General features: G+C 47.7%; 2 protein-coding genes across 2 annotated transcripts in view; both read right to left on the bottom strand.

The window, feature by feature from the left end:
* Positions 1-7,710, bottom strand: LOC127550092 (uncharacterized). Its single transcript, XM_051978705.1, has one exon. The coding sequence runs from the start codon at positions 7,580-7,582 to the stop codon at positions 6,923-6,925; it is 660 nt and encodes a 219-aa protein (XP_051834665.1). The 5' UTR covers positions 7,583-7,710; the 3' UTR covers positions 1-6,922.
* A 4,191-nt stretch (positions 7,711-11,901) lies between these two features.
* LOC127550093 (synaptopodin-like) overlaps positions 11,902-25,402 on the bottom strand; it is a 40,329-nt gene continuing 26,828 nt past the window's right edge. The window contains 2 exon segments of the mRNA XM_051978707.1: positions 11,902-15,815; positions 15,818-16,512. Coding sequence (XP_051834667.1) covers positions 14,064-15,815; positions 15,818-16,174 — 2,109 coding nt within the window. The 5' untranslated portion in view covers positions 16,175-16,512 and the 3' untranslated portion in view covers positions 11,902-14,063.

A 25,402-nucleotide genomic window follows, 5' to 3' on the forward strand; every position in this document is an offset into this window, starting at 1 on the left:
TTCAGTTTGGCAAACATTTATTCAATGTGCACCGTGTACAAGGACTGGGTTTAAACAACAAAAACAAAACAGTCTCAGCTTTAAAGAAGCTTACATTCTACTGGTGTCAAACATAGAAACAAGTAAAATGCAAAATATAAATACAAATATGTAAATACAAATTATGAATACAAAAGCAATTTTAAGGAGACACTGAGGATAGTTCTGTGCTTTCAAGGAAGCTAGGGATTTACAAAGTAGAAATGAGCGGGAAGTGCATTATTTCAGACAGAGGAGACCACTTGAACAAAGGCTTAAGGTGAGAGACGGCCAATGGTGGGGAAGCAACAGCTAGCAAGTTCGTTTGAGTGTAAGAAGAGAAGCAATACCAAAGAAGACAAGAGAGGTAGATGGTATGGAAGATTGTGTAAAGCTTTAAAGTTAGGCTAAGAATTTTGTGTTTTATCCTAGCAGAAATTGCGAGGCATTGAAAATATGTAATTAAGGGGAATGACTTGATTAAATCTGAACTTCCATGACTTCTGTTCTCCACCACAGTCACATAGAGTTGTTACCCATTAGATCTCAACATTACCTAAAACTTTCCATCTCTAGTGTCTTGAACACTGAAATTCTGTTCTCTGATCACACACAATTTCCTATCCTCTTACCTCTCCATTATTCACCCTCCCAGTCTGTTACTCTCCTCCTATCTTTATTTGAGACCTTTCATAGTCTTTAATCCCTTATACCTTTGTGAACTTTGAGCCATCTCCACTCTGTGCATACTCCTGAACTACTGGAGATGTCATGAAACCGTGCAAATGTGTATCACAGATTCATGCTACCTAATCTTACCAATGCAAGCTGATCATTTTATTCATCTCTGACTGGTATCACTGATATCACACTACTATAGTGACTATTACAAACCTTCTCTTTACTCAATCCCCAACTCTACCGTGACCCACTTTCACAATAGAGGACATTATCACCTTATTGATAAATGAGACAATCAGATGTGATCTTCCTCATCTTCCTTCTGTCACATCTCAGAATCTCTTGCTCCCATCTCAGAATAAGGTGATCCTTCTTGCCAAGTCTAATCCTCCCCACCACACCTTCACACACTCATGTGCTTGATCTCATCACTTTCAGCAGTGCTGAGATCTGTTCTCTCCTTTTCGTCTCATATTACTCATACTTCCTTTACCTTCCTCTCATATAAAGAGGTAGCCCTTCTTGACAAGACCAGCCTCTGGATACATGTACAAAGTGATTCTGTTCCGTTCCATGTGTCCCCCATCCTTAAAACCCTCACTTGATCTGTCCACCCCAGTTAGCTGTCATCCCATAGCTCTATTCACTTCCATGGCTAAACTTGAAAAGGCTGTCTAAAAAAGGTAATTCCATTCCCTTTCCTCTCACTTAATTTTACAGTTTGGCTGCAGGGCTTAAAATCCAGCTGAAATTGTTTTCTCCAAAGTTTCCAATAATCTCTTAATTGCCAGATGTGATGGGCTCTTCTCAATCCTCATCCTTAACCTGGCTGCAGCCTTTGACACTGTAACTCATTCTAGGTGTCACTCTTTACTCCTCATTCTCTCATTCCCCCATATCCATTCTATTGCTAAGTCCTATCATTCTACCTTCAAACCACCTCTTATATACTTCTCCTTATCCCCTCTGAAACTGTCACCACCTTTATGATAGGCCTTCATCACCTCACACCTGGAGTATTGCCTCAAGTCCCCGCTCCAGTCAAACTTCCATTTAATTCCTAAGGTGATCTTCCTACTGATCATGTCATTCTTCCATTCAATAAATCTGTTACCTCCAAGAGCAAAAATAAAATCTTCAGTTTGGCTTTTAAAGTCTTCATAATCTGACCCCTTCCTACTTGTCCAGGCTTATAGCTTCTTCTCCACCTATTTTACAATCCAGTGATAATGGCATGTATTGTTACTCATACAGACTATTCCATCTCCTATCCCATCCATCCAACACTTGAAAATCTCTAATGAGGGAGTATTCACTAGCTCTTGAGGCAGCCCATTATGATTTTGGATAATTCTAATCATTAGGAAGCTTTTCCCAACATCAAGCTTAAATCTTTCTGTACCTTCCACCCATTGTTCCTATTTCTCTCTTCTGATATCAAACAGAATGTTTTTAAGCCTTAAGACTTTAAGCAGTCCTTGAAGGCAGCTGTCATGTACCACCTAAGTTTTCTGGAGGTTAAACATCACCATTTTCATTTAATTAAATGATTTAGTATAAATTTACTCTCAAAGATCAATTCATTTTATATTTATATTAATTTCAGTGAATGAAACATCATAAGTTTTCAATCACTCTAAATATTCATCTGGATTCTTTGTCCATTTCTTTTTATTTATTTTTCTCCTATGTGACCCTAAATGGTTTTTCTGGTTCTTAATTTTTCATTTTTCATTATTTCATAAAGTTCTTTTCCTATCTTTTATATTCCTCATGTATGTTTATTCAGTTACATTATATGATTCCATTATGCTAATGTTATCACCATTTATTTAACCATTTTCCTATTGTTAGATTTTTTTAGTTAATTTCCATTTTTTAAATGACATAATGCCACTGAAACTAATTTAACAAGGATTTTTGGTTATTTTTGATAACACTTCCAAAAACAAGATGTAATTATTTTTGTAAAGTTTACAATATATTACTAAAATGCTCTCCAAAAAGATCCTACAGGTTTGCAATTCCATTTGCAAGTACTATTTGGAATGAATAAGTACTATTTATTTCTTCACAACTCTACCAGCATTGCTTCATTCCTTTTAATTATTTTTGCCAATTTGACAGTTGTGAAATGCTACTTTAAACTTGTTTTAATTGGCATCTCAAAACTAGTGTGGTTGAGCATTTTAAGTGGTTATTAACAATTTGTTTTCTTTTTTGAAAATATTCAGTACATATTCTTTAACCATTTGTCCACTATGGACTGGAAAATTCACTTTTGTGAATTTTTAATAATTATATATACTTTAGATATCAAATTTTTATGTTATGTTCTACATTAACATTTTCAGAATCATTTTTCTCATTTTAGTTAAAATGTTATACAATTTTTTAATTTAATGTCATCAAGAATATCCATCCCGTTCCCAACATTTCTTCATGAGTAAAAAAAAAAAAATCCTCTAACCATCACATTTGAGATACATATTTTCTTCCTTTTTTAAGTGTTTTTTTAATGTATAATTCTGTCATCCAGCCAGAATTCAATAAGGTGTATATGTTTTTAAGATGTGAATCTAAACCCATTTCCATCCAAATTCTACCAACTTTCCCAACTCCATTTGTTAATTAATAAATTTTTCCCCAGTTTTAATTTTCTATAGCTTTATCAAAATATCTAATATTTTTTACTCATTTGGTTGGATTTTTAGCATATCTATTCTATTTCTTTGATCTTTTTTTCCTCATTTTCCCCCACACCAGATAGCTTTGATAATTAACTGTTTTGTAATATGTGCCATCTTTATTGGAAGGTTTTTTAGTGATCTAAAACTGCCCCAGGCATTGAGTCCCCAATTCAAGTCACCAAACCTATTAACCTTCCTAGTTCCTGAGCTTGCTTAGTTTTCTGGGTTCTGGCTCCACTTCATCCTTAATTACCTTTCCCATTCCATGGTCACAATTACTGAATGTTAAACTCATGCATGAGCCTTCTGTTCCTCTTCTCACTTTTCCCTCCATCTCCACACACTTGCGGATTATAAGAGTAAGTTTTCCAGTGTTTATTTACAAGAGAAAAGAATATACACTCTGAGAAATAATACACCGAAGTAAGAGGCGATTGGAAGAAAACTACCCAGTCTCAGACTGAGTGTCCCTTAAACTTACTGTGCTATTCTATACAGCTAAAGTTCCAGAACCCCATTTTGGCCCATGACCTTCAGCTCAGGAACCCCATATCAGGACATATGGTTCTCCTATGGCTCCAAAAAACTGACCTCTTTAGGTCTCATAGAAACTGACCACCTTTAGGTCACAAAATAACACACTGAAGTGATTGAGGCAATCAATCCTGGCTGACACCCCCAATTCCAAACAATCTGATTTATAAAGGGGGTGCATCAAACCCAGACTAGGAAGCTGCAACATTTTCTGATTGCTTTCTTTCCTCATCTGATTGGTAAAGAGCAAGATAATCCTTAAAAGGAGAATCTCAGGGGACCTGGACATGAGATAGATACCATGCCAGTATTCTAAGGAAACATACATTCCCACAATCCAGCATTCCCCAAATTCCTAGAATCCTGCAGGCTTCAGACCCCAGCATTCCAACCATCCCCAGGGCCTGTATGACATCCACTGATATCTAGCCAGTCAATCCACTTCTGAGCCTCAGTTTGCCAGAAAATTTTAGTCTCAGGGAAAAGACTTCCTCCCCAGGAGGGAGAGTCCTAACTCTCTGCTAGGTAGGCTGAAACCATATTGGATTTACCTACCTGGCTTGGAGGACCCAAATCCCCACCCTATTCCCACTTCTCCCTCTTTTTATTAACCCAACATTGAAATCAAAATAATCCCCTCTGGAAGCAATTCTTTTCTTGCCCCCAAAACTTCATAGACATAAAGTTTTAGGCCTGCAAGAGTTTAAATCGCTTACTTTGCAGATGGGAAAACTAAGGCCAAAAGAATTCATAGAGTTTACTCCCAGTCACACAAAGTTAGCGGAACCAGATCTCTTAATTCTCTCAATGTTTTTACAGTTCACCAAAATGTTAGGGTCAGCTAAGGGAGGCACTCACGGGCCAGAAAGCTTGTACTCCCGAGAGCCATCTCCCTCCATGCCTTTAGTCACACTGAAGGCAGCCAGAAGTATGCAAGTAAGACAACGTGCCTCCTCCAAGTCCCCCAGGCTGTCTCACCTGGCCCGAGCCCAGAGGAGCTGTAGTTCTTCCACCGGCCCTCCTGGACTCTGGGAATCTAGCAACAACCCAGAGGAAAAGCTAAGTCTTCCAGATGCAGCTATTAATTACACAGGAAGTGGCTGAGGTGATGCGAGTATTTATTTATTGAGCAGGTGAGAGCAAGACATGACAAGCCCAGGAGATAGGCAGAGGCATGGGATGGGGAGAGAGACTGGAGAGAACCAGAATACAGGGACAAATTTTCATCTCCTCATACCTTCTCAAAGGAACTCAGACCAGACTCACCTAACCCGTCTTTCCTCAGAGTCTTGGGGAAGGACAGACCCAGCTACCAGCACAAAGGAGAGAAAAGGCCCTGCTTCAGTGCCTTGTCTTGCCTCCCATTATCTGTCCTGGCCCCAGTGCCCTAATGTGCCCAGGGATTTCCAAAGCTTCCTCATTCCTGCTTTCTCTACAGGCTTTTGGGAGACCAGTGTCCTCCTAGGCTGGGTAGCCTCCAGGCAAGATGTTCCATGGTGCACCCACATCTTCCTCAGTTTGCTCTTCACCAGCTTCTGCCCCTCAAAAAAGCACCTGCCGTCCTTCCTGAGCAGGCCCCACCCATCCCTCTTAGCCTGCATCACTGGTATCCCACTACCCGAGTGGGAAGCCCTTGCAGTGGCCAGTTTATGCCCCCAGGAGGGGCCCTGGGCCTGGGTTTTCAAACCAACTGCTTCCTACCCTTGAAGGGCTCGGGGCCATACTGCTGGCACAGGATTTTGGATGCATGGGGCATCTGGCCCAGCGGGGTGGAAGAGAAACATGCCTGGGCTTACTGGGGCCAGATCTCCTGACAGGCAATCCCCAGGTGAATGCATCTCCCCACAGAGCAGAGTCAGGGGTGCACAGTTCCCTCCAAGGGGCATGAGACAGGGACTCACAGGGCAGAATGAGGCCTGAAGGAGAGAAGACCCAAAGAAGGGAAAGATACTCCTCATCTCTAGTCCTCTGCCCACCTTGATCTAAGGCCAATTGTCCCTTCACTCCCTCTTTAGCCTGTTAAGACTTGATTCTTTTGCTTAGGATGGGATAATGGGTATGCGGGTACTGAAGGGAAGGGTGGAGGTGTATGGGAGGTTTGGAGACCCTTTTGGGGTTAGACACTCTCTGATTTTATCTTCAATTCTCATGTTTTTGGTTTAAACTGCAGGGTTGGAAGGGGAAGTATGTTTTTCTTACACTGAGTGTGTCCATGCTGGAACTGGTACCCTACAGCATCTGGAAGGGAGCAGGTGGGCAGGGTACGCCAAACCCACCCAACAGTGCCCCGAGAAGGACCACTGTTCCTATCAATTTGGGAGGTTCCTACTTCTCCATTCTCCCTTCCCATGTCCCTTCACGGGTCTGCCGCAGCTCCAGAGCTCCAAGGGCAGGGTTTGGCACCTAAAGGACTAGCAGAAGCTAAGCTGCCTTTAAAGGTCACCGTGGTAAAAATAGAGGATGGGGTCATGGAGGGGATGGAAAACACCTGACACTGGCCAAACATGGCCCTGCCAAGCCCGCTGGCACCGCGTCCAGGAGCCACCTCAGCCTGGCTCCCCAGCTTCCCTGGGAGGGGCTGGCCCCCTTCACACTTGGCCCTTTGGGCTGCTAAGTTGTCTCCTGCCCTTCACACCTCCGGGTCTCTGAGGCCGGAGAGAAAGCGGGTGGGGGGGCAATGAATCTCAGTCCTTGGTCCCAAAGAGCCCAGAGTTGGCTTTTGGCGGGGACTAGCCAGGGACTGAGTGCTCCACTAGGTGGCAGAGTGATGGGAAAGAAACCCAGAAATACTTGGTTCTCCCCACTGGGGGTAATGGGTGCTGAGTCAGGAGTCCCCTCCCCAAAGGGGTTTAAAACTGGGGAAGCGGAGGATGCTCCCATGTTAGCTGTCCCCAGCTGTCCTCGGCCCCTTCCTGGGAAAGTATCCCACCCAGGCCGCCCACCCTGAAGCCCCCGACCCACCAGCATTTCTCCCTCTCCGCCCCCAGGCCAGGTGGCTCTTAGGAGGTACAGGAGGTCTCCGAAGGGAGGCTGCCTCTCTTGAGCCGCAGACTGCCCCCATTCCAGCCCCGGGGGCAGATGTTGTAGCCCCGGATACTGGGGGACTTGAGTCCAGAGTCCTCAGAGTCGACGTCAGAGTCCGTGGGGGAGCGGCTGATGTATGGCTTGGCAGGTGAGTGAGCCTGTGGGCCAGGGGAGGGCACCGGGCTCCTGAAGCCCAAGGGTCTGGTGGCACCGGGGCTCCTGGGGCTGGGGCAGGAGCCCCCCGCTGGAAGGAAGGGCTGGGGACCGTCCCCCAACGGGGGTGGGGGCGAGGTCAGGGGGCTCTTCAAGATGGGAGAGAAGGTACCACCAGGCAGGGAGGAAAGGCGATGGCCATCTCCCAGGGGGCTCTTCAGAGGAGGGCAGGGGCTGCCCAGCCCTCTGGGGCTGGCAGGGGGGAGGGCCTGCGTGGTGGAGAAGGGCCTCAGCCACTCTGACCCCGGAGATTTGGGGGAGGAGCAGCTCTTTCGGCGGGCCGCATTGATGATGTTCCTGGCTACCAGGGCCTGCATCTGGCGGCTGCTGACCTTGAGCTCGGCCTGCATTGGGGAAAAGAAGAGCTCGCTCCAGGAGGGGGACGTGGGTGGGGGTGGGGGAGGGCTGCTTGTGGTGACCATCGGGCAGAACTCTGAAGGGCCACGGCCCACCCAGCCGTCTAGGCTGCTGGCTGGCCTCGGCGAGCTGGGGGTCTCGGAAGGGGAGGTGGGGCGACATTCCCATCTTTCCTGGGGAGAAAGCAAAGGGAGCAGAGGCTTGTGTTAGTGTTGTTGCTCTCCAGGATCTGAGCTGGGGTCTGCTTACAAGCCCCGGGCAATACGATCGATCTATAGCCATAAAGTTTGTCAGACTTCCCCCACCCCATCCCTGGGAGTTTACTTTTTGTCCCAGTGGCAGAACCATATACAGTATTCGATTTAGAAGGGACCTTACGACTATTCACAGATGGTAAAACTGAGCTCTGGGCAGCTGGATGGTGCAGTGGATAGAACACCAGGCCTGGAGTCACATTGGGCAGGTCATCTAACCTCAGTTTCCTCCTCTGTCAAATGAGCTGGAGAAGGAAATGGCAAAGCCCTTCGTTGTCTTTACCAAGAAAACTGCCTGAATGGAGTCACAAGAGTCAGATACCACTAAAATGACTCCCAAAAAATATACCAAAAACCCTAAAGGAGGTAAGTTATCTTGCCCAATGTCACATATTGGTGTTACTCTACAAACTGTAATTCATCCCCAGCACCCCATTTCTCTTAATCCCTTGTCCTCCCCCGTAGTGCAGATGTTGATTAATAAAAGCTTCAAGTCTAATCTGACATAGCAAGAATGCTGAATTTGGAGTCCAGCTATTTTCTGCCCTGTGTGACCAGGAGGAGTCACTACCACGCTGAGCCTCAGGCTCCCCTTCCGTTTCTCAAACAATCACTAATGGTTTTTCTAGCTCTAAATCCCCTAGCCCTGGGCTATGCCTCTCAGGGGTGTCTGCATTTTAGAGCCCGTAAGAACTCACAGTACATCCTTGTTGGGGGAGACGTCAGGCACTAGGCTGGGCCTGCTCAGTATCCGTCCCGGCCCATAGCTTCCCCAGGCATTTTTAAGGGTAGGGAGAGAGGGAGGAGATGGAAGTGTAGTATGGGAGTAGCTGACATCCCTAGCATTCATATCTAAGGCCATGCCCACCAAATTCCTCTAGGCTTTAGTAAACATTGGGGAGGACTGGGTCTTTGGTGATATTAGATTTTTTTTTCTAAGGTTAAAGGGAGGGCCCAGCAGTGACCCAAGGTCCTAGACAATGTCCAGTGACTTCAGCTTCCTACCTATGAAAGAAATCAGGCACTCTCTCTCCCCTGCCCCCCCACACACACACCTCCAATTTCCACTGACATCATATTTTCCATCTTTTGAAGGACAATTTTATCCTTTCCTGCCCAGCCCTCCTCTATTGACCCAGTCACTTTGAGATCCAGGGGAAGATGAGAAAGGAGGGGCAGATCCTGAGCTGGCCTGTTCTTTTAAAAGCAAATGGGACTTGGGGTGGGATCATAATGGAACTGGAAGGGATCTTTGAGATCCTTAAGTTCAACCTAATTTTATAGATGTGGAAATTAAGGTCCTGAACGGCAAATCATTTGTCCAAGATCACCAGCGGACTAAGTAGGAAAGCCCTAACTCAGATATGGCATTGTAGCAGTGAGGGAAAAGGTAAACAGGACTGGATTATTTTTTCTGAGCAATGAGACACAACTCTTTCTTTTCATCCTCAGAGTCTATGACACCGTAGAAGCTTAATTGTTGCTTGATTGACTTCCCCTTCCTTTAAATGAGGGAGAAATTCCTGGTGACTGAGCAGGAATATGGATGATACCAAAAACTTCATCAGTAACCAAAAGGCTTCTTGATTGGCTGTGGCTGAATTTAGGACTATAGAGTGGATCAAACAGCTCAGGCCAAAACACTCAGTTAAGGGGATCTCGCATTGGAGTCTCCTCTGGAATAAAAGCTGTGATAGATGGAGACATGGGCCCTAATCATAGAGGCAAAGTAGCGAACTAGTGTACCATCCAATCCGTTCTAGGTTATCTTCTTTCATATTCACTCTCAACTACTTTCAGTCCTGTATCTGATGTTTTTGATAAGTATATTTTTCCAGCTCAAGGATAAACCTTAGAAAAGTCATGATTGTGATCTGGAGGGCATGATAGGTTAAAGAAAATAAAGGAGTAGTGCAAGAATAACTACCAAAATATGATGAGGTCAGATGGGCATAAAGTAATTAGGGGTCCAAGAGCACCTGATCTCTGACCAAGCAACTTCAGGAACAAAATGCTGGAATGAGGCAATTCCTAATCAGGAGAAGGCAAGAATAGAGAAAAATGGATAGTCTTAAGGGTCAACATTTTGCCACTAATCATTTCAGGTTATGGCTAAGAGCAAGACCTATACTATCATCCCTCACAATGTTTTGTAAAGCTACGAAGTACTAATTCTTGTGCTTTTGTTCAGTCACTTCAGTGGTATCCGACTTTTTGTGACCTCCTTTGGGGCTTTTCTTGACCAGTGATATTGGAGTGGATTGCTACTTCCTTTTCCAGCTCATCTGACAAATGAGGAAACTGAGGCAAATGGGGTTAAGTGACATAGCTAGTACATGAGTGGGGCTGGATTTGAACTCACAAAAATGAGTCTTCCTGATTCCAGGCCCAGTGATCTATCTGCTAAATATTATTAAGGATGATCATTCCTACCCCTGCCCTAACTCAACTACCATAGCACAGCCTGAGAAAACCCCAATCCTCAGGAGGAGGAGAATTTTGTACTAAGTGTGCTCCAATGCAACCCAATCAAACAAGAGCTGCCAGACCTTCAGCTTCTCACCCTATCAGGACCCAGTGGTGGAGGATATATTCAATTTTTTATGCAAAATTCAGGATCTGCCCCAAAATTGAATAGTCATAGATGAACCACAGAGGAGCTCTACTATTTAAGTACAGTACTGTTGACACAAGCCAAGTACTGAGGTTCCTCGGGGTTATGGCATTCAGGGTAGATAATAGTCTGGAAGAGATGACCTTAGTCACCTTAGGGCAGGAGCCCTGGGTCCTCCAGTCCAGCTTCTTGCTCTAATTCTCCCATTCCAGAGCAGCTGCTTCCCCAGAGCAGGGCTGCCTCCCTTTGGCTGCATGACTTCCCTGAGGCCGGAAAAAAGGATGCTCAGGAATATTTCTCCAGCAGTACCTTTAGTTACAAGCCTCTCCTGACTATAGAAAGGTCCTTAAGCAAGACTCACTTACACCCATGTGCTCACTTGGAGAACTGGAAGCTCCTTCTAGCCTCTGACTGGGAGCAGTCCCATGCAGCCATGCGGGCATGAGATGGAGGCTTCCATACTGAAGCGGGTATGGTTGGCACAGGGAGCACGGGGTACCTCTGACCTGGAATCCCCAGGGATTGCAGCGAGAGCTGGAGAATGCCTATGTCCTGAAGAACTCGGGGATCCTCCCTGAGCCGGTAACATGGATCACTCCCCGGGGGGCAGCCAGGGCGGTAAGAATTGAGTGCCAGAAAAAAGAGTGGGAGCATACAGGTCTGATTTGGCTCGCCTCCCAGAACAGGCAACCGCAGCGCTGCTGGGAGCTGAGAGGTGGATGCGGGAGGCCACCTACGGTATCTGAGGAGGCTCTGCCCGCGGGCAAGAATAGGCTGCCTGTGGGCTGGAGGTGTTTCTAGGAGTCCACAGACACATCCATAAAGCTCCGGGGCCTGCCTGGATGGGGAAGAGCACCAGGAGGGGAGAAGTGGATGGAGCCAGACCTCTCCTTTTAACCCAAGGACCTCAGAGCACTTACCTGCTCGGGTTCTCTTCCCCACCAATTCAAAGAGCTGCCCCGCTCCCCTATTGCACTTAGAGGGTCTAGCAATGCTACCTGGAGAGAGTGGGTCCCATTCAGTCCCGAGCCCTCCAACTTAGGGAACACAAAGCTCTGTGACCAGCTCAGTGCTTTGAGATCTTCAAGCATTCTCATGCTGAGAGCTCATGGATGAGACATAACCCTTTATAAAACTCTTTATAAAAGCCCTTACTCCAACACACACACACACACACACACACACACACACACACCATACAATACATGCATATTTCTTAGGACTCAGTTCAAGTGATGAGCTAGCTATTGGATTTTTCCCCTTGAGGCAATTGGGGTTCAGTGACTTGCCCAGGATCACACAGCAATTATTAAGTGTCTGAGGCCAGATTTGAACTCAGGTCCCCAGACTTCAGGGCTGGTGCCCTACCCACTGTACCACCCAGCTGCGCCTGGCTATTGGACTTGGATGTTTTGTTTTTCCTCCCCATCCTGAGCCCAATAAAGGTAGAACATGAGATAGTACTGGAAAGTCAGAAGAAAAGGGGACACTGAATCTACAGAAAATAGAGCAGAGGTGAGAAGTGAACCAGGTTTGAGATGTATTAAGAGGCAGAGGAGGAGGCCAACAGGAGCAGCACAAACCACAAAGCAAGTGTCTGTTCAGAGGGTGGGGGATACTTTGGATGGCTCCATGCCTGAAGTTCTAGGCAGGAAGACTTTCCATGGCAAGGTGGTCCTGTTCTCCATCCTGGAAGGGGCTGTGTGTATGTGCAGGGCCAGTGACAGGCTCTGAACCCTCTTCCCAGTTCTCTCTTTCCATTCCCTCAGTGGAATGAGCTCGTGAGGAAGGCACCCCCGGGTTCCCATAGAGACAGCTCAGGAAGCTCAGGCGTGGGCTCCCCAAGCTTTCAGGAGCCCAGACCTAGAGGAGGAGGGAGATTCTGCAGATATCCCTCCAGGTCATAACTCTGCCCTCCCAAAACTTCATTTGAGATAGACTCCCTAGGGGAGAGAACCATCCCCATGACACCGTCCCATCCAGGTCTTTGTGCACTAAAGCTCCATAAAATTATAGAATGAATTAGAATCATCTGCTCTATTTCCCTCCCATAAAAAATATTTAAGTTGGAAAACTCAAGCCCTAAGAAGGGAAGAAGTGGCTCCCAGTCACACTCAGGCTGAGGCAGCCCCCAAGTTTCCTGACTTCCTACCTGGCATCCCTACCGTTCCATTATCCTTCCTCCTGCATGCCCATGGAGCTGTCACTCCCCTGGAGAATCGGTAAGGCCACAGACGGCTTGCAGTAGTGTCTACTGTCTCCAAATCCCCTTGTCTCAGACACTTAAGCTTTCTACCTTCTTTGGCCAACAATGGACCCACCTACAATCTGGTCCCTAATCACCACATAGGGAAAAAAAGTTATGTGGCCATAATATCTCAGATTCCCACTAGCAAAGGCCATGAAGATCAGTGCCCTGGCTCCAGGCCTTAATTCAATCCATCCCAAAGACTAATGTCTGACTTGGACTTCTGGGCCCTTGAGGAACAAGACCATGTGACCTTCAGAAGCCAATTCCAGACCCTTCTTGTTTCAGAAAATACCCTCTGACTTCTAGCTTCAGTCCCTCTGATGGCAACATCCCTCTTCAACTCCTGCTGCCTCCTCAAGGGGCTCACCTTGCCCTGGGAATGTCTTTCTCCCAAGTTCCCAGCCCAACCTGGTCATCCTCCACCAGCTTCAGGCCCTCAAGCTGGATTGACTTGGCCACCCTTGCCTTGGGGGGCTTTGCCTACCACAAAGGAGTTGCTATTAGTTCCTACAGAGAAGATCCAGCTGAGCACACAGCTGGAAAAGCAGCTGAGATTTTGCCAGCAAAGTGCCCTTGGGAAATGAATGCCTGGGTTTCTCTTCCCCTTCTAACCACTCATTCACATCTGGCTCCTCCTCTGGATCCTTATCCCTGAGGCTTCCTTTAAGGGACCCACTGCTAGGGTAACATTTCATCCCAAGCTATAGGATGGGGACAGAGGCATGAAGAACACAGAGAGGATTCAAACTTGGGGAGAACTGGAGCATCACAGGTAGAGTCTTTAACATGCAGCTGAAGATGCCTCCCTTGCCTTCTGGCATTGTGCAGAGACAGTGTCCTAGAGGAGGGACGGATAAAGGGAAAGTCCCCCAGAAGAGAAAAGCCAGAGTTGCTCAGCCTCCCCTCTGTGGGAGAGGCAGCAGAGAAGAACAAGGCTGAGAAAACCAGAAGAGTTCTCCGAAGCTAACATGTAAACGGTTTCACAAAGCTAGAAGAGGAGAAGGCAGAAACAGGCCCCAGGAGGGGGGCCCAGCAGCAGCAGCAGCAGCAGCAGACAGGAAAGGCATCAGGACTTTCTGCTCCTTATCAGGTTCTTCCCACCGTCTGTCAGGCGATGTAGGACGACCCTGCCCCCACCCCCCTCGGTCTGCTGGCCCTCCGTGGGGAGGGGGGAACTGCCCAGCAGGCCCTAGCCGCTCCCTAAGCTTGGGGGTGCTAGCTTGTCTGTCTCCCAGCAAGACGCTGGCATGGGGCCTCCCCGAGACCCTGCATGCTCCCCGAACCCCCTCGGCTGGGGCGAGGCCTTCCCCTGCCGATTACTGGCTTTCCGGCCTCCAAACCGATTCATCTCCCTCATTCCTCCAGCACCCTTGATTGATGGTCTTGGTGGGTGGTGGGAACCCTACTCGGGCCCACAGCCAACCCCATTACTTGAAGCAAAAAGAAGGCTTCCACACCTGGGGCTCAATCCCCGCATTCCGTGTCGAGAAGGAGGGTCTGGGAGCTTGGCCCTTGGCTCTCGGAGACCATGCCCGGGAAGGAGACACCGGGGAGACTTCGCCTCCAAAGGTAGGGCTGCTTCCGCTCGTCTGGCTGACATCTTGGATGAGACCCACCGGCGAGGGGCACAGGCCAGGCGAAGAGCGGGCCGCCCGAGGCAGGGCAGGAGAAGAGCAGGGGGCCAGCCTCCCCACGGGTTCCAGATCGAGAGACACCGGCTTGGCGGGTGAGGCTGCTCTGGCCGGGGCCTTGGCCGGCTCCTTGGAGGGAGTGAGAACAAAGAGCGAGGACTGCAGCTGGTAAGGCTGCTGTTTGGGGGGCTCTGCCTCCCTGCGAGGAGTCCTGTTCTCCGGCAGGTAGCCGTGGTACAGAGATGCAGGGGGGGTCCGGGCTGGGCTCCGGCTCGCCACCCGGAAGCCCCCCGGGAACCCCGGAGCGTTGGAGTATTTCCAGGAGGGAGGCAGGGACATGGTGGGAGACGGGCAGCGGGCCAGCTCAGCGTGGCCTGGCGACTCGATCACGTATTTCTCCATCCGGGACTGACGCCGGGCGTACAGTTCGGCTCCCTTGCCCGTGGCCTCAGTGAGGTTTTGGTTCGGCTTTGGCTGGGGCTTGGCCCGGATGCTGGGGGACTTCAGGCATGAAGACCACTCTGGGAGGGCGTCCTCGGAGGTGGGGCTCGACCAGTCCCGGGGAGGGGGCTCGTTCTGAAAGTTGGACGCCTCAGCCCCAAGGGCAAACGGCTCCTCCTCGGGGCCCAGCTCCCCCTGGTCCCTCTGCTTCCGCTTCTCATCGGCCGTCTGCACCAAATCCAGGAGGTCCGGGTTGGGGGTGACTTTGGGCTTCTCCACGAAGGTGAACATGGACTTCCTGTTGCCCCGGCGGGCCATGGACTCCTCCAAGATGCCGGTCTTGGTCGCAGACGCGGATCGGCCCTCCCCGTAGCTCGGCCCCTTGAGAAGGGCCGGTTTGTGTTCGGTGCCGGGATACAGAACAGAGTACGAAGGGGGGGATCTACCCCTCGAGCCTGGAGCTGCCGTGGACAGGGTCTCCGCGTAGGTGGGGGGCGGAGTGAAGTTTGCCAGGGGACGCTTTTCTAGCACAGGACTTCTCTGGCCCATCCCAGGTCTCTCCATCCCCGGGCCCCTCTCCATGGCGGGGCTGCTCTCCCTCAGGGGCCTCCGCTCCACCATGGGGCTCCTCACCATCACAGTGTGCCTCTGCACCTGGGGGCTTCTCTGCGCGAGAGGGTGGGCCGGGGCTCTGGGGCCCCGCTCCCCCAGGGGGCGTCTCTCCAGCATGGGGCTGCGTTCCAGCTGGCTGTCGATCCCTTGGGACTGGACCCCGAACGGCCTGGCCGTCCTGTTGACCACCGACTGTGGCCTGGCCAGGGTGAGGTGGACTTCGCTGTGCTGCTTGGGGGCTGAGGCGCCAACAGCGGGTCCAGACGGCTCCGGCCCCGCTGCCGGGGCACTGGGCTTGACGTCAATGACCAAGATGCTGGACTTGACATCTGAGACGTTCGTGACGGGGCCGGGGAGGGCCTCAGAGTAGGGGCTGGCCCTGCTGTTGGGGGCCACGGCGCTCGGCTTTACTTCGTTAATCAGGGCACTGGGACTCGCGTCCGGGCTGCTGGGCGGGCTCTCTCGTCCCCGAGCAGAGCGCTGGGCTCCGAGTCGGCCACGGGGCTGTCCCGCGGGCCCCGGGCTTCGGACACGCCAGGCTGGGTGCCGCGGGCCGGGGCCTTCTGCCCCCCGTCCGTCACCGGGGGGTTCTGGTTCACATCACTCACCAGCGTGGTGGGTGCAGTCTCGGCCAGGGAAGGGTTCTGATTAACGTCCAGAGGGAGAGCGTTTGCCTCGGCTGCTGACGGCTCCTTCTGAGGCTCCTTGCTCTGGGAGAGGTGGAGCCCGTTGGCCGTGAGCAAGGCTGCGTTTTCCTTTAAGTAGACCACCAAAGGAATCTCTTCCTCCTCGCTGGCCACCTTCTCCAGGGGTCTCTGCGTCAGGACGTCTGCCTTCTCCCCAGGCCCCTCCATGGCGAAGCGAGGGTTCCCTGCCTGCGGGGCCCGGATTCCAAGGGGCGCAGAGGGGCTTGGGCGCGGGCTGTGTGTGGTGGGATTCAAGCAGAGTTCTGGAACATGGTCCGGACTCTCAGCAGGCAGGTTCAGGGAGTGGTGCCCGGGGAGAGGCGCCGGCCCCTGTTTCCCAATGCTCTCAAACGTGAACTCGTTCACTCTCTGCCGGCGCCTGTGGAAGAGCAGGACCCCTCGGGAGTTGGAGCTGGGAGGGGTGGTCAGCTGGGCAGCGATGCGCTGGCTCTGCGCCCTGGCCTCTGTCAGGTCCTTCTCTGTGAGACTGGTACTGCGACTCAAAGCTAGTCAAGAGGAGGAAAGAGAGAGCCCGGGTTAGTGCCCTCGTGGGCGAACAATCATTTATGAAACAGGCTATGGTAGAGTGTTGTGTTTGATCCTGGAGAAAACAATGGACGGAGAAGAAAAGGAATCCATTTTTACACTGACTTAAGGATTACAAGGCATTTTGCTCACTCAACAGGGGAGAGGAGGGAGGGAAGGGGGTGTAATTAGTCTAAGCACTGTACCCATTTTACAGATGAGGAAGCAACCTCAGAGAAGATCCCACCAGTGAACCTATAAATCAGTCAGTTCAATCCCTTCATTTATAGATATAAGGCACAGAGGAATTAAGTGGCTTGCCTGGGTTAGCAACACCCAATTGGGTTTTGTTTCCATATTCTCATCACCAAGCACAGCAGCAGGCACAAAATAACGTCTGCCAAAGCGAATTAAAGCCAAAACTAAAACCTGAACTTTTAATTCCAGAACCAGTTCTTCCCATGGAGTATATGCCCTCCCCAAACTCACAGTGTGAGCACAGACACAAGTAACTTTAAAATTGCACTGAGCTTCTTCTGTCCATCTTTGATCTGAATTAACTCTCTTTATTGAAGAGATCCACTTCCATCAGAAGCAGCTACACCCAAAGAAAGAACACTGGGAAATGAATATAAACTGCTTGCATTTTTGTTTTTCTTCTTATTTCTACCTTCTGAATTCAATTTTCCCTGTGCAACAAGAAAACTGTTCGGTTCTGCACACGTATATTGTATTTAGGATATACTGTAACCCATTCAACATGTAAAGGACTGCTTGCCATCTGGGGGAAGGGGTGGAGGGAGGGAGGGGAAAAATCGGAACAGAAGTGAATGCAAGGGATAATGCTGTAAAAAATTATCCTGGCATGGGTTCTATCAATAAAAAGTTATTATATCTTAAAAAAAAGAAAAAGAAAAAAAGAAAAAAATATTGGAAAAGTATTGAAAAAAAGTAATAACGGTTTGGACATGTATACTTATTTTGTATTTAATTTATACTCTAATATATTTAACATGTATTGGTCATCCTGCCATCTAGGGGAGGGGGTGGGGGGAAGGAGGGGAAAAATTGGAACAAAAGTTGGTGATTGTCAATGCTGTAAAATTACTCATGCATATGACTTATAAATAAACAGCTATTAATTTTTTTTTAAATGAATGTTTTAAAAAAAATTGCACTGAGCTTGGGAGAGGTCACTCGTGATACACAGCAGAAAGGAGTGGGAGCCATGAGACCAGGACAAATTGCTAAAGTCAGAGGGAAGAAGGCTTCAGGGAAGAGGTGGCATTTGAGCTGAACCTTGAAGGAGAAGTAGGGCAATGCAGCCACCCCCCAGGTTGGAGGAAATAGAGGAAAGCTCCGCAGGAAGGAAAGCTAAAGTGACTTTAGAGAATATCAAGTTTAAATCCTAGCCCAGTTTCTCTGATCTGTAGAGTTCATGGCAGGGATTAACTGGAGGTAAGACTGAAAAAGTATCTTGATCTATGGAGGGCTCTGAACGTTAGGCTGAAGTTTGGATTTTGGATTTTATGCTATAAATAACAAGCAACCAGTGAAGATTTTAGACAGGTGAGTGACATGATCAAAGCAATGAATTAGGAAGATAAATATAGCTGGAGGATGGCTTGCAAAATGAGAGACTCGAGGCTGAGAGAACGACTGCTGCCAAAAATCCAGGAGAGAGATAAGGGCTGAAACAGTAGAGAAAAGGGTGCAGGTGTATAAGAGATGCACAAAATGGATAGGCCGTCAGTGACTGAGGCCCCCTCACTGTCTGTGACAGACACAGAACCATGAGAATGGCCAGATTTCTGGCCAGTATTAATAAGCATGTGGATACTTCTGCTGTAGGTGCTGAAATAAGAGAAATTTCTACTTGGAAGGAAACATGTATGTGGTCCCATCAATGTCTATGAGAAGTCAGGTTGAAGTTAAAAGGCAGGGGCCCTGAATACATCTATTTTGTTACATCCCATCCTACTTTTTTATTCCTGGTTAGCTTTTTGCTTCCTTAGCCATCATAACATCCTTTAGATGGCCCCTGTATCCTGTGATCCTATGTAAACTACTAACTGCTTCACTGGACTTTAGGTTCCTCCTCTTTAAAATGAGGGGCTTGAGCTAATTGATCTCTAAGGCCCTAAAATAGAATATTGCATTATATTCTACATTCTAAAGTCTCAGTTCCAACATTATGTATTTCAAGTACCCAGACACTCTTTTTGCATCCTCTTTGCTAAGGATGCTGGGCTGAGAGGACACAAAAGAAGTCATTTGGAGGAAAGGACATTCCTACTAAGGCGATTTTGGAATTAGTGGTCCAAAGCCAGTGCTTCAGAGGAGTAGGGCCAGCCTGCAGACACCGGGGCTATTCGCAAGTACAGTAGCAACAAGAAGGAGCCACCACAACAGAGACCTTTGGAAGCAGCTCCATTGAGCTCTTTCACTCTGAATATCCAACTCTAGTATATTCAAGCTAATACATTCAAAGGAGCTTGGACTTCCAAAGTACACAACAGGTTGCTTAAGTGAAAAAGTGGGTACGGGAGCAGAAGGGAAGGCAGAGGAAAAAGTGAAAGTTAGGGGATCAAAACTATGCATGGAAAGCTCCCCAAAATGGTTAATCCATAAACAAAAAATGTATGAGTCCAGGGAAACTTTTAGAGAGTTTTATCTGTTCAAAATCCTTGAAGAGACTGTCAGACTGCAAATGTCTTTAGGGGAAGGGCCATCATTTCTCTGCTTTCACTTCAGAACTTCAGAAGATTCATCATTAATTCAGTGTGGTTACTTTTTCCACTGACACAGATCATGATCTCTCCACACCTTATATGGAGGTTTCAAAAGCTACTCAGGTCATTTACTCAAGATAAGCCCCAGGGTTCGGCTGGTCTGGCCCTCAGGTGTCCACCACCCCATCCATCACTGGGGCCCTTTGCAAAATCTTTCCAACTTGGTAGTAGGAACAGTGTGAGCTTGTCCTACATAGCATGTCTTTGAGACCCCAAAGTCTCTTCCATGGGGAGACATCAGAGGATGACAAACCTTAATGTAGAAAATAGAAGGTCAGAGCCAAGAGGGGCCAGAGGGATCAGAGTATTCTAGATTCAGAACAATGAAGAACTTCCAAGTTTATCTAGTCCGACCTTTCACCTTCTACACAGGCCCACAGCTATGAAAAGGCTTCTCTAAGGTTAATTAAGTGCCATCTTGTAGACCAACTTCCTTACTTTACAATACTGGAAACTGAGGCCCAAAGTCCCAGGCAGGGCTAGCAGCAGACCTGAGGTGTTCTTTAGTAAAAGTATGCACATAAGGGATGCTCAGTAACTGATGGGGATGCTGGTTAATCTACCCTGAGTCCCAGGAAGAAGTCAGATATCCACATCTCTATTTACACCAGAGGAAATGAGAGCCTGTAGTGGGGGAGTGCCCGACTGTAGGTCACAGAGCACAGACTACAGGGTGACTGAACAGGAAATCTCTAGCCCCAGTTCTAGGGTGTCTAGCTGAGGTTTTGCCCATCCTCCTCCCGCCTCTCTGAAGTCAACTTTTCCCCGAAATCACAGGAGGAAGTGATGAGGCCCTAGATGAATGTACCTTGCTCTTCCCACATAGCCTAGAGTGATTATATGGAAAAGGAATTCAATGAAAGATTTGGAAAGGACTTAGGTTGCAATTTATTTGATTTCCACCCCACACACAAATGTGCTGGAGGAAAGAAGTCAACCATAGAACAGCTCAGAGTTCCCCTTTTTTTTCTGGGGTCAAGTGGAAGGTCTCCAACAAACTGCCTTCTGTTCTACCCCTCACAGCCGATTCTGGAGGAAGAAGTGGCCATCCCTGGGCATTGACAGAGGGAGCAGCTCCATTCCTCTGGGGTTCCGTGCAAAGCCAAGGTGGGGTTCAAAGCTTCCTCCCTCATCGGGGGCCTAACTTCTGATGACAGAGACCACTGCTTCCCACAGATCATGAGACTCAGTGAGGGATGGGACCAGCCAGCTCCTCTAACTCACTGCGTGACCCTGAACCAGTGGGTTCCTTTCAGAGCTTTAATTTATCTGTCTCTGAATGTTTGGCACATGTTATTTCCAAAGTCCCCTCCAGCGCTGACACTCCATGTCCAGATTCCAGGCTCTTCACCAGAGAAAGACTGTGGCGGACCGGGAAAGTGTGCCAAAGAACGGTCCCTTGGGGATGCGAAGCAGGGAGGGCTGGGGAGGAAAGGCAGGGAGGTGAGCCCAGAGGGCAGCGGGAGAATTCAAGGAAATACTTCTTCACCGAGGCCTGCCATTAGCTGGGGGAGCCCGGTCAGCAGAGGCCACAGGGAGGGTGGGAGAAAGTCAGGTCCACCAACATCCAGTCGGTGACCATGGCATCAGGGTGGTAAACAGAGCCCAGGCTTGCGTTTCAGGGAATAAACTGACCACCTGCCAAGACTGGGAAGGAAGTGTCCCCTGTGCAACCTCCCAGGGGGACCCTGAGCCAGGGCTTCATTTGTTTTCCTTCAAACCCTCGCCCCCTCTCCCCCAAGCACTCGGACGGAGAGGGAGAGGCAGGATGCTGAGTCCAGACTGCCCTCTCGCCCTGCGGGCCTGCCCAGGCGTTCTCACCCCCACCCAACTTACTCTCAACAAGGAAATGACACATGGGCCTTTTCCCAAAGGGAGGCCTCAAGGCCAGAGGCCCAGCCCCTCCAGACTCCTTGGCTGCCAGGGCCTCCCGGAGCACTCAGCCTCGGGACCTCCCGAGGCTGCCAGGGAGGCTGGCCCGGATCTGGGGAGAGATGCCTCTGCTGATGAGGCTGCTCTCGGCTGCAGCTCATTAGTGCCTCGGGTAAGGGCTCCCCAAGCCCAAGGACACGGGTTTGACTTTGGGCTGGCTTTGTGCCGGCCCAAGGCCACAAGCTGACACCTCTGACCTCAGTCATTTTGCAAATATGTGCCACTGGTCACAGCGGGGCCTGGGTTACAGGGCAGGAGCACAAACCATTCCCACTACTAGAGACACAACATGGCTGTGTGTTGTAGTGGGAAAAGGCACTCAGGGCTCAGTCTTGGCTCCCCCCTTACTGTCTGGGGGACCCTGAGCAAGTCAGTCCCATTTCCCAGAATCTCAGTCAACTCACCCCACAATAAAACAGGAATAATTAGCTTTTTAAGTGTCCATTATGTGTCGGGCCCTGTTAGGTTCAAGGGATAAAAAGGCAATAACAAAACACATCTGGCCCCAAGGAGTCACATTCAAGAGAAGGGAGGGGAGGGAAGCAACAGGTCCACATGTCAGTAAATACAAAAGATGGATGAGGTTTAAGGGTCTTTGGAGAGAGAGCACTGAAAACTGGAGGGAATCAGAATCAGACAAGACTTCATGTAGGAGGTGACACAAGTCTTTTTTTAAGTTTTTATTATAGAAATATGTGCATGGATAGTTTTCAACATTCACTCTTGCAAAATGTTTTTTCCTCCCTTCCTCTCACCCTCTCCCTTAGATGGCAAGTAATCCAATATATGTTATACATGTGCAATTCTTCTATACATATTTGTATAGACCAGATCAAAAAGGGAAAAAATGGGAGAGAAAACAAAATGCAAGCAAAAAACAACAACAAAAACTAAGTTGTGGTCCACACTCTGTGCCCACGATTCTCTCTCTGGGGCACTTAAGTTTTGAAGAGAATAAGGAATTCCAAGAAATGGATGTGAGGAGGGAGACTTCTTCTGGCACAAGAAACAGCAAAGCATGGAGAGAGGAGGTGGGAATGTCCATCATGTACAGGGAACAGAAAATTGGCTGGAATGTGGAGTGTGTGAAGGAGAGTGTTATGAAATAAGGCTGGAAAGATAGGTTGGAGCCAGATTGTGAAGGATTTTAAATGCCAAACAAACTAATATTTTATCTTTACTGCAACAGAGAACTCCTGAAACCTCTTATTCAGGGAATGATGTGGTCAGATGGAAGAGGATCAATCAATGAATCATTTCATCTCCATGTCCATCCTCCCATGACTGGAATATACCATCACTTAATCATAAAATCCCTCACTTCCATCATGAAGCATTTTAAGTACCACCTTCTACTCAGTGCCTTTCTTTATACACCCCCTCATCTCTTCCTGTTTCCCTAATTTGCATTTAACAATCTCATATTTATTTGGATTTATATAATGCTGTCTCCCCTCACAAAATGTAACTTCTTGAAGGCAAGAACTATTTCACTTTTGTCTAATGCCTACTATATACTAACTATTTAATAAATTTTGCTCATTAAGAATGAACTAGAGAGGCAGCTGGGTGGAGCAGTGGATGGAGCACCAGCCCTGAGGTCAGGAGGACCCGAGTTCAAATCTGATCTCAGACACTTAACACTTCCTAGCTGTGTGACCCCAGGCAAGTCACTTCACCCCAATTGCCTTGGGGGGAGGGGGAGGAATGAACCAGAGAAGAAAGAGATAATACATGTTCTACCCATGGATCTCCAAATTAATGAATATGAAAACATTTGAAAATACTATGGAAATGTTAGTCATATAATCTAACCTTACCCCACCCCCTCATTCCCTGTTAAAAAAAATTGTTTTTTTTTTTGTTGTTGTTATAAACTTATGCCTAAATTATAGATCCAGAAAGTCTTTTTCAATCCACTTGGAAATTTCAAACCAAAAACTGTTTGCTATTTGCTGCAGATGAAGTTTCATTCATGGCCAGATTACCATTGGCCCTGCTCATGGTTTGTTCTTGTTAAATATTTATTATTTATTAGATACAATAGAAGCAGTGGAGTGTGCAATGGGTGCAGCATTAGCTGGTTTTGACTTTAACCCAGAGATACCCATTCCTAGCAATAGCAAGAATGAGAATCACTCAAGAATCCCGGATTCATTGCCCAGTTCAGCTGTGGCTAGAAGTAGAACAAGGCTAAAGGCCACAATTACGGTGTACTTCTATCAGCCCAGCCATAATGAAGGTCAGTGTTTGCTCTACTTCATGGGCAGAAAAGAGGTAGGGGACATCCAAATTAGGTTTCATCTTTAGAGACCCTGGTGGGCACAACTAAGCATGCACAGTGGTTAGAGGGTGGGGTCTGAGGCAGAAAAACCTGATTTCAAATCTGACCTCAGATACTACTATTTGCCTCGGTTTCTCCATCTGTAAAAGGAACTGGAAAAGAAAATGGCAAACTTCTCCAGTTTTTTTTTTTTTGCCAAGACCCCCCTTCCCAAAAAAAGGGGGTCACAAAATGTCAGACAGGACTAAAAATTACTACAACAACAAATTAGAGAGCTTAAGTTCCCTATTTCTGAATGTCAAAGCTTTCTCATTTCCTTGAGGTTCCAGCTGCTTTGTTTATCCATCAATTGTTTTCAAGACCAGGGGGTCTTGAACCCTAGACACCCCATAAAAGTGGTGATTGTGTAGCTTTTCTATTTGCCATCACATCCCCTCACCCTTCCATTTAAACTGATTAATTGACCTTTAAAAATGTACCCAGAAAATAAATTGCCTAATAAAATAAATTATCTTGTTAAAAAAAAAAAAAAGAAGAAGAAATGCTAGTCATCATCACTAAAAAGAACAGTCATGTCCTATTGAGACAGTACAATGTAGGTTAGAAGAAATTCATATTCTAATCCTGCCTCCAACATTTACCAGCTATTTGTAACCCCCTCTCTGAACCTTAATTTCCTTTTCTGTAAAAATAAGAGGCACTTAGCATGTGCAATGCACTGCCTGCCCTAAGGACTGAGGGTACAACTAAAAAGGCAAGACAGTCCCAACTCTGAAGGAGCTCACATTCTAATGGGGAGACGAAGCATAGAAAGTTCCATCTGCAAGTCAGGAGGAAAGATCCCATGGTCCTTAGGAGGCGCAAAGTAGATGGCCATGTCTCTTCTTTAATGTCACTTCCACTGAAAAAATGACATTAGTTCCTGAGACTAAACCACTGACAGAGCCAAGGAAGAAACATTTTTCTTGGGCTGCAGCTGTAGCCTCTGCAAGAACAGAAGCCCTGGACATCCACCATAAGCCTGACTACTGGACCCAGGAGGCTGGTGCTTAGGGATGTAGGTGTAGGATGAGATGTAAAGTTACCACGCAGCTCTCTGGCCATAATGGGAAGTCCAGCCCCAAAGAAAGCAGGAGGTTTGTGTCCACCAATCCCAATGCCAGAAAAGGAGAGAAAGAATTGCATAAGATCTTGCTTTGGTCCAAAATTATAATTTTAATCTTGGAGAGAACTCTCAGTATGAAAATTCCCTCCACTGAAGCAGATTAATGGCAATTCACTTTTAATATATAGATTTATTGGAGAGTTAGAGGGCAGCAAGATTTTATGAAATCTTGAGCTTCTGGGATCATGGATTTAGAGCGGATAGAGGCCTTAGAAGCTATCTAGTCCCTTGCGCTCATTTTTACAAATGTAAAAAAGGCTCAGAAGCTTGCATATGGCCACATAGACAGTTTGTGTCAGAAGCACAATTTGAATCCAGGTCTTATACTGCCTCTCTTACAGAAATTTATAGGATCATCTAGCACAGAGTGGCAAAAATGAGAACAGATTGGTAGAACTAGAACACTAAACGTCATGTAATCCATTCTATTTTATAGAGGAGGAAAATGAGATCTAGAGGAAGGGAAATGACTAGACTGCAGTCACCTAGCAAGCCAATAATGGAAGATGACTACAATGGAAATGATTAACCTCTTGCTTTCTATTAAGCTTGCTTGCAAGAAGCTAAAAGCACTCTAGCAACCCTTTCTCACCAGCTTCATGGGAGAATGGAGGAAAAAAGGATATGACTACCTAACTCCACCCTTCCCAAGAACAAATATGAACCAGAAACATGACATCACTGAGGGGGTGGTGAGG

The sequence above is a fragment of the Antechinus flavipes genome, chromosome 2 (genome assembly GCF_016432865.1).
Source record: "Antechinus flavipes isolate AdamAnt ecotype Samford, QLD, Australia chromosome 2, AdamAnt_v2, whole genome shotgun sequence".
NCBI classification, from domain to species: Eukaryota; Metazoa; Chordata; class Mammalia; order Dasyuromorphia; family Dasyuridae; genus Antechinus; species Antechinus flavipes.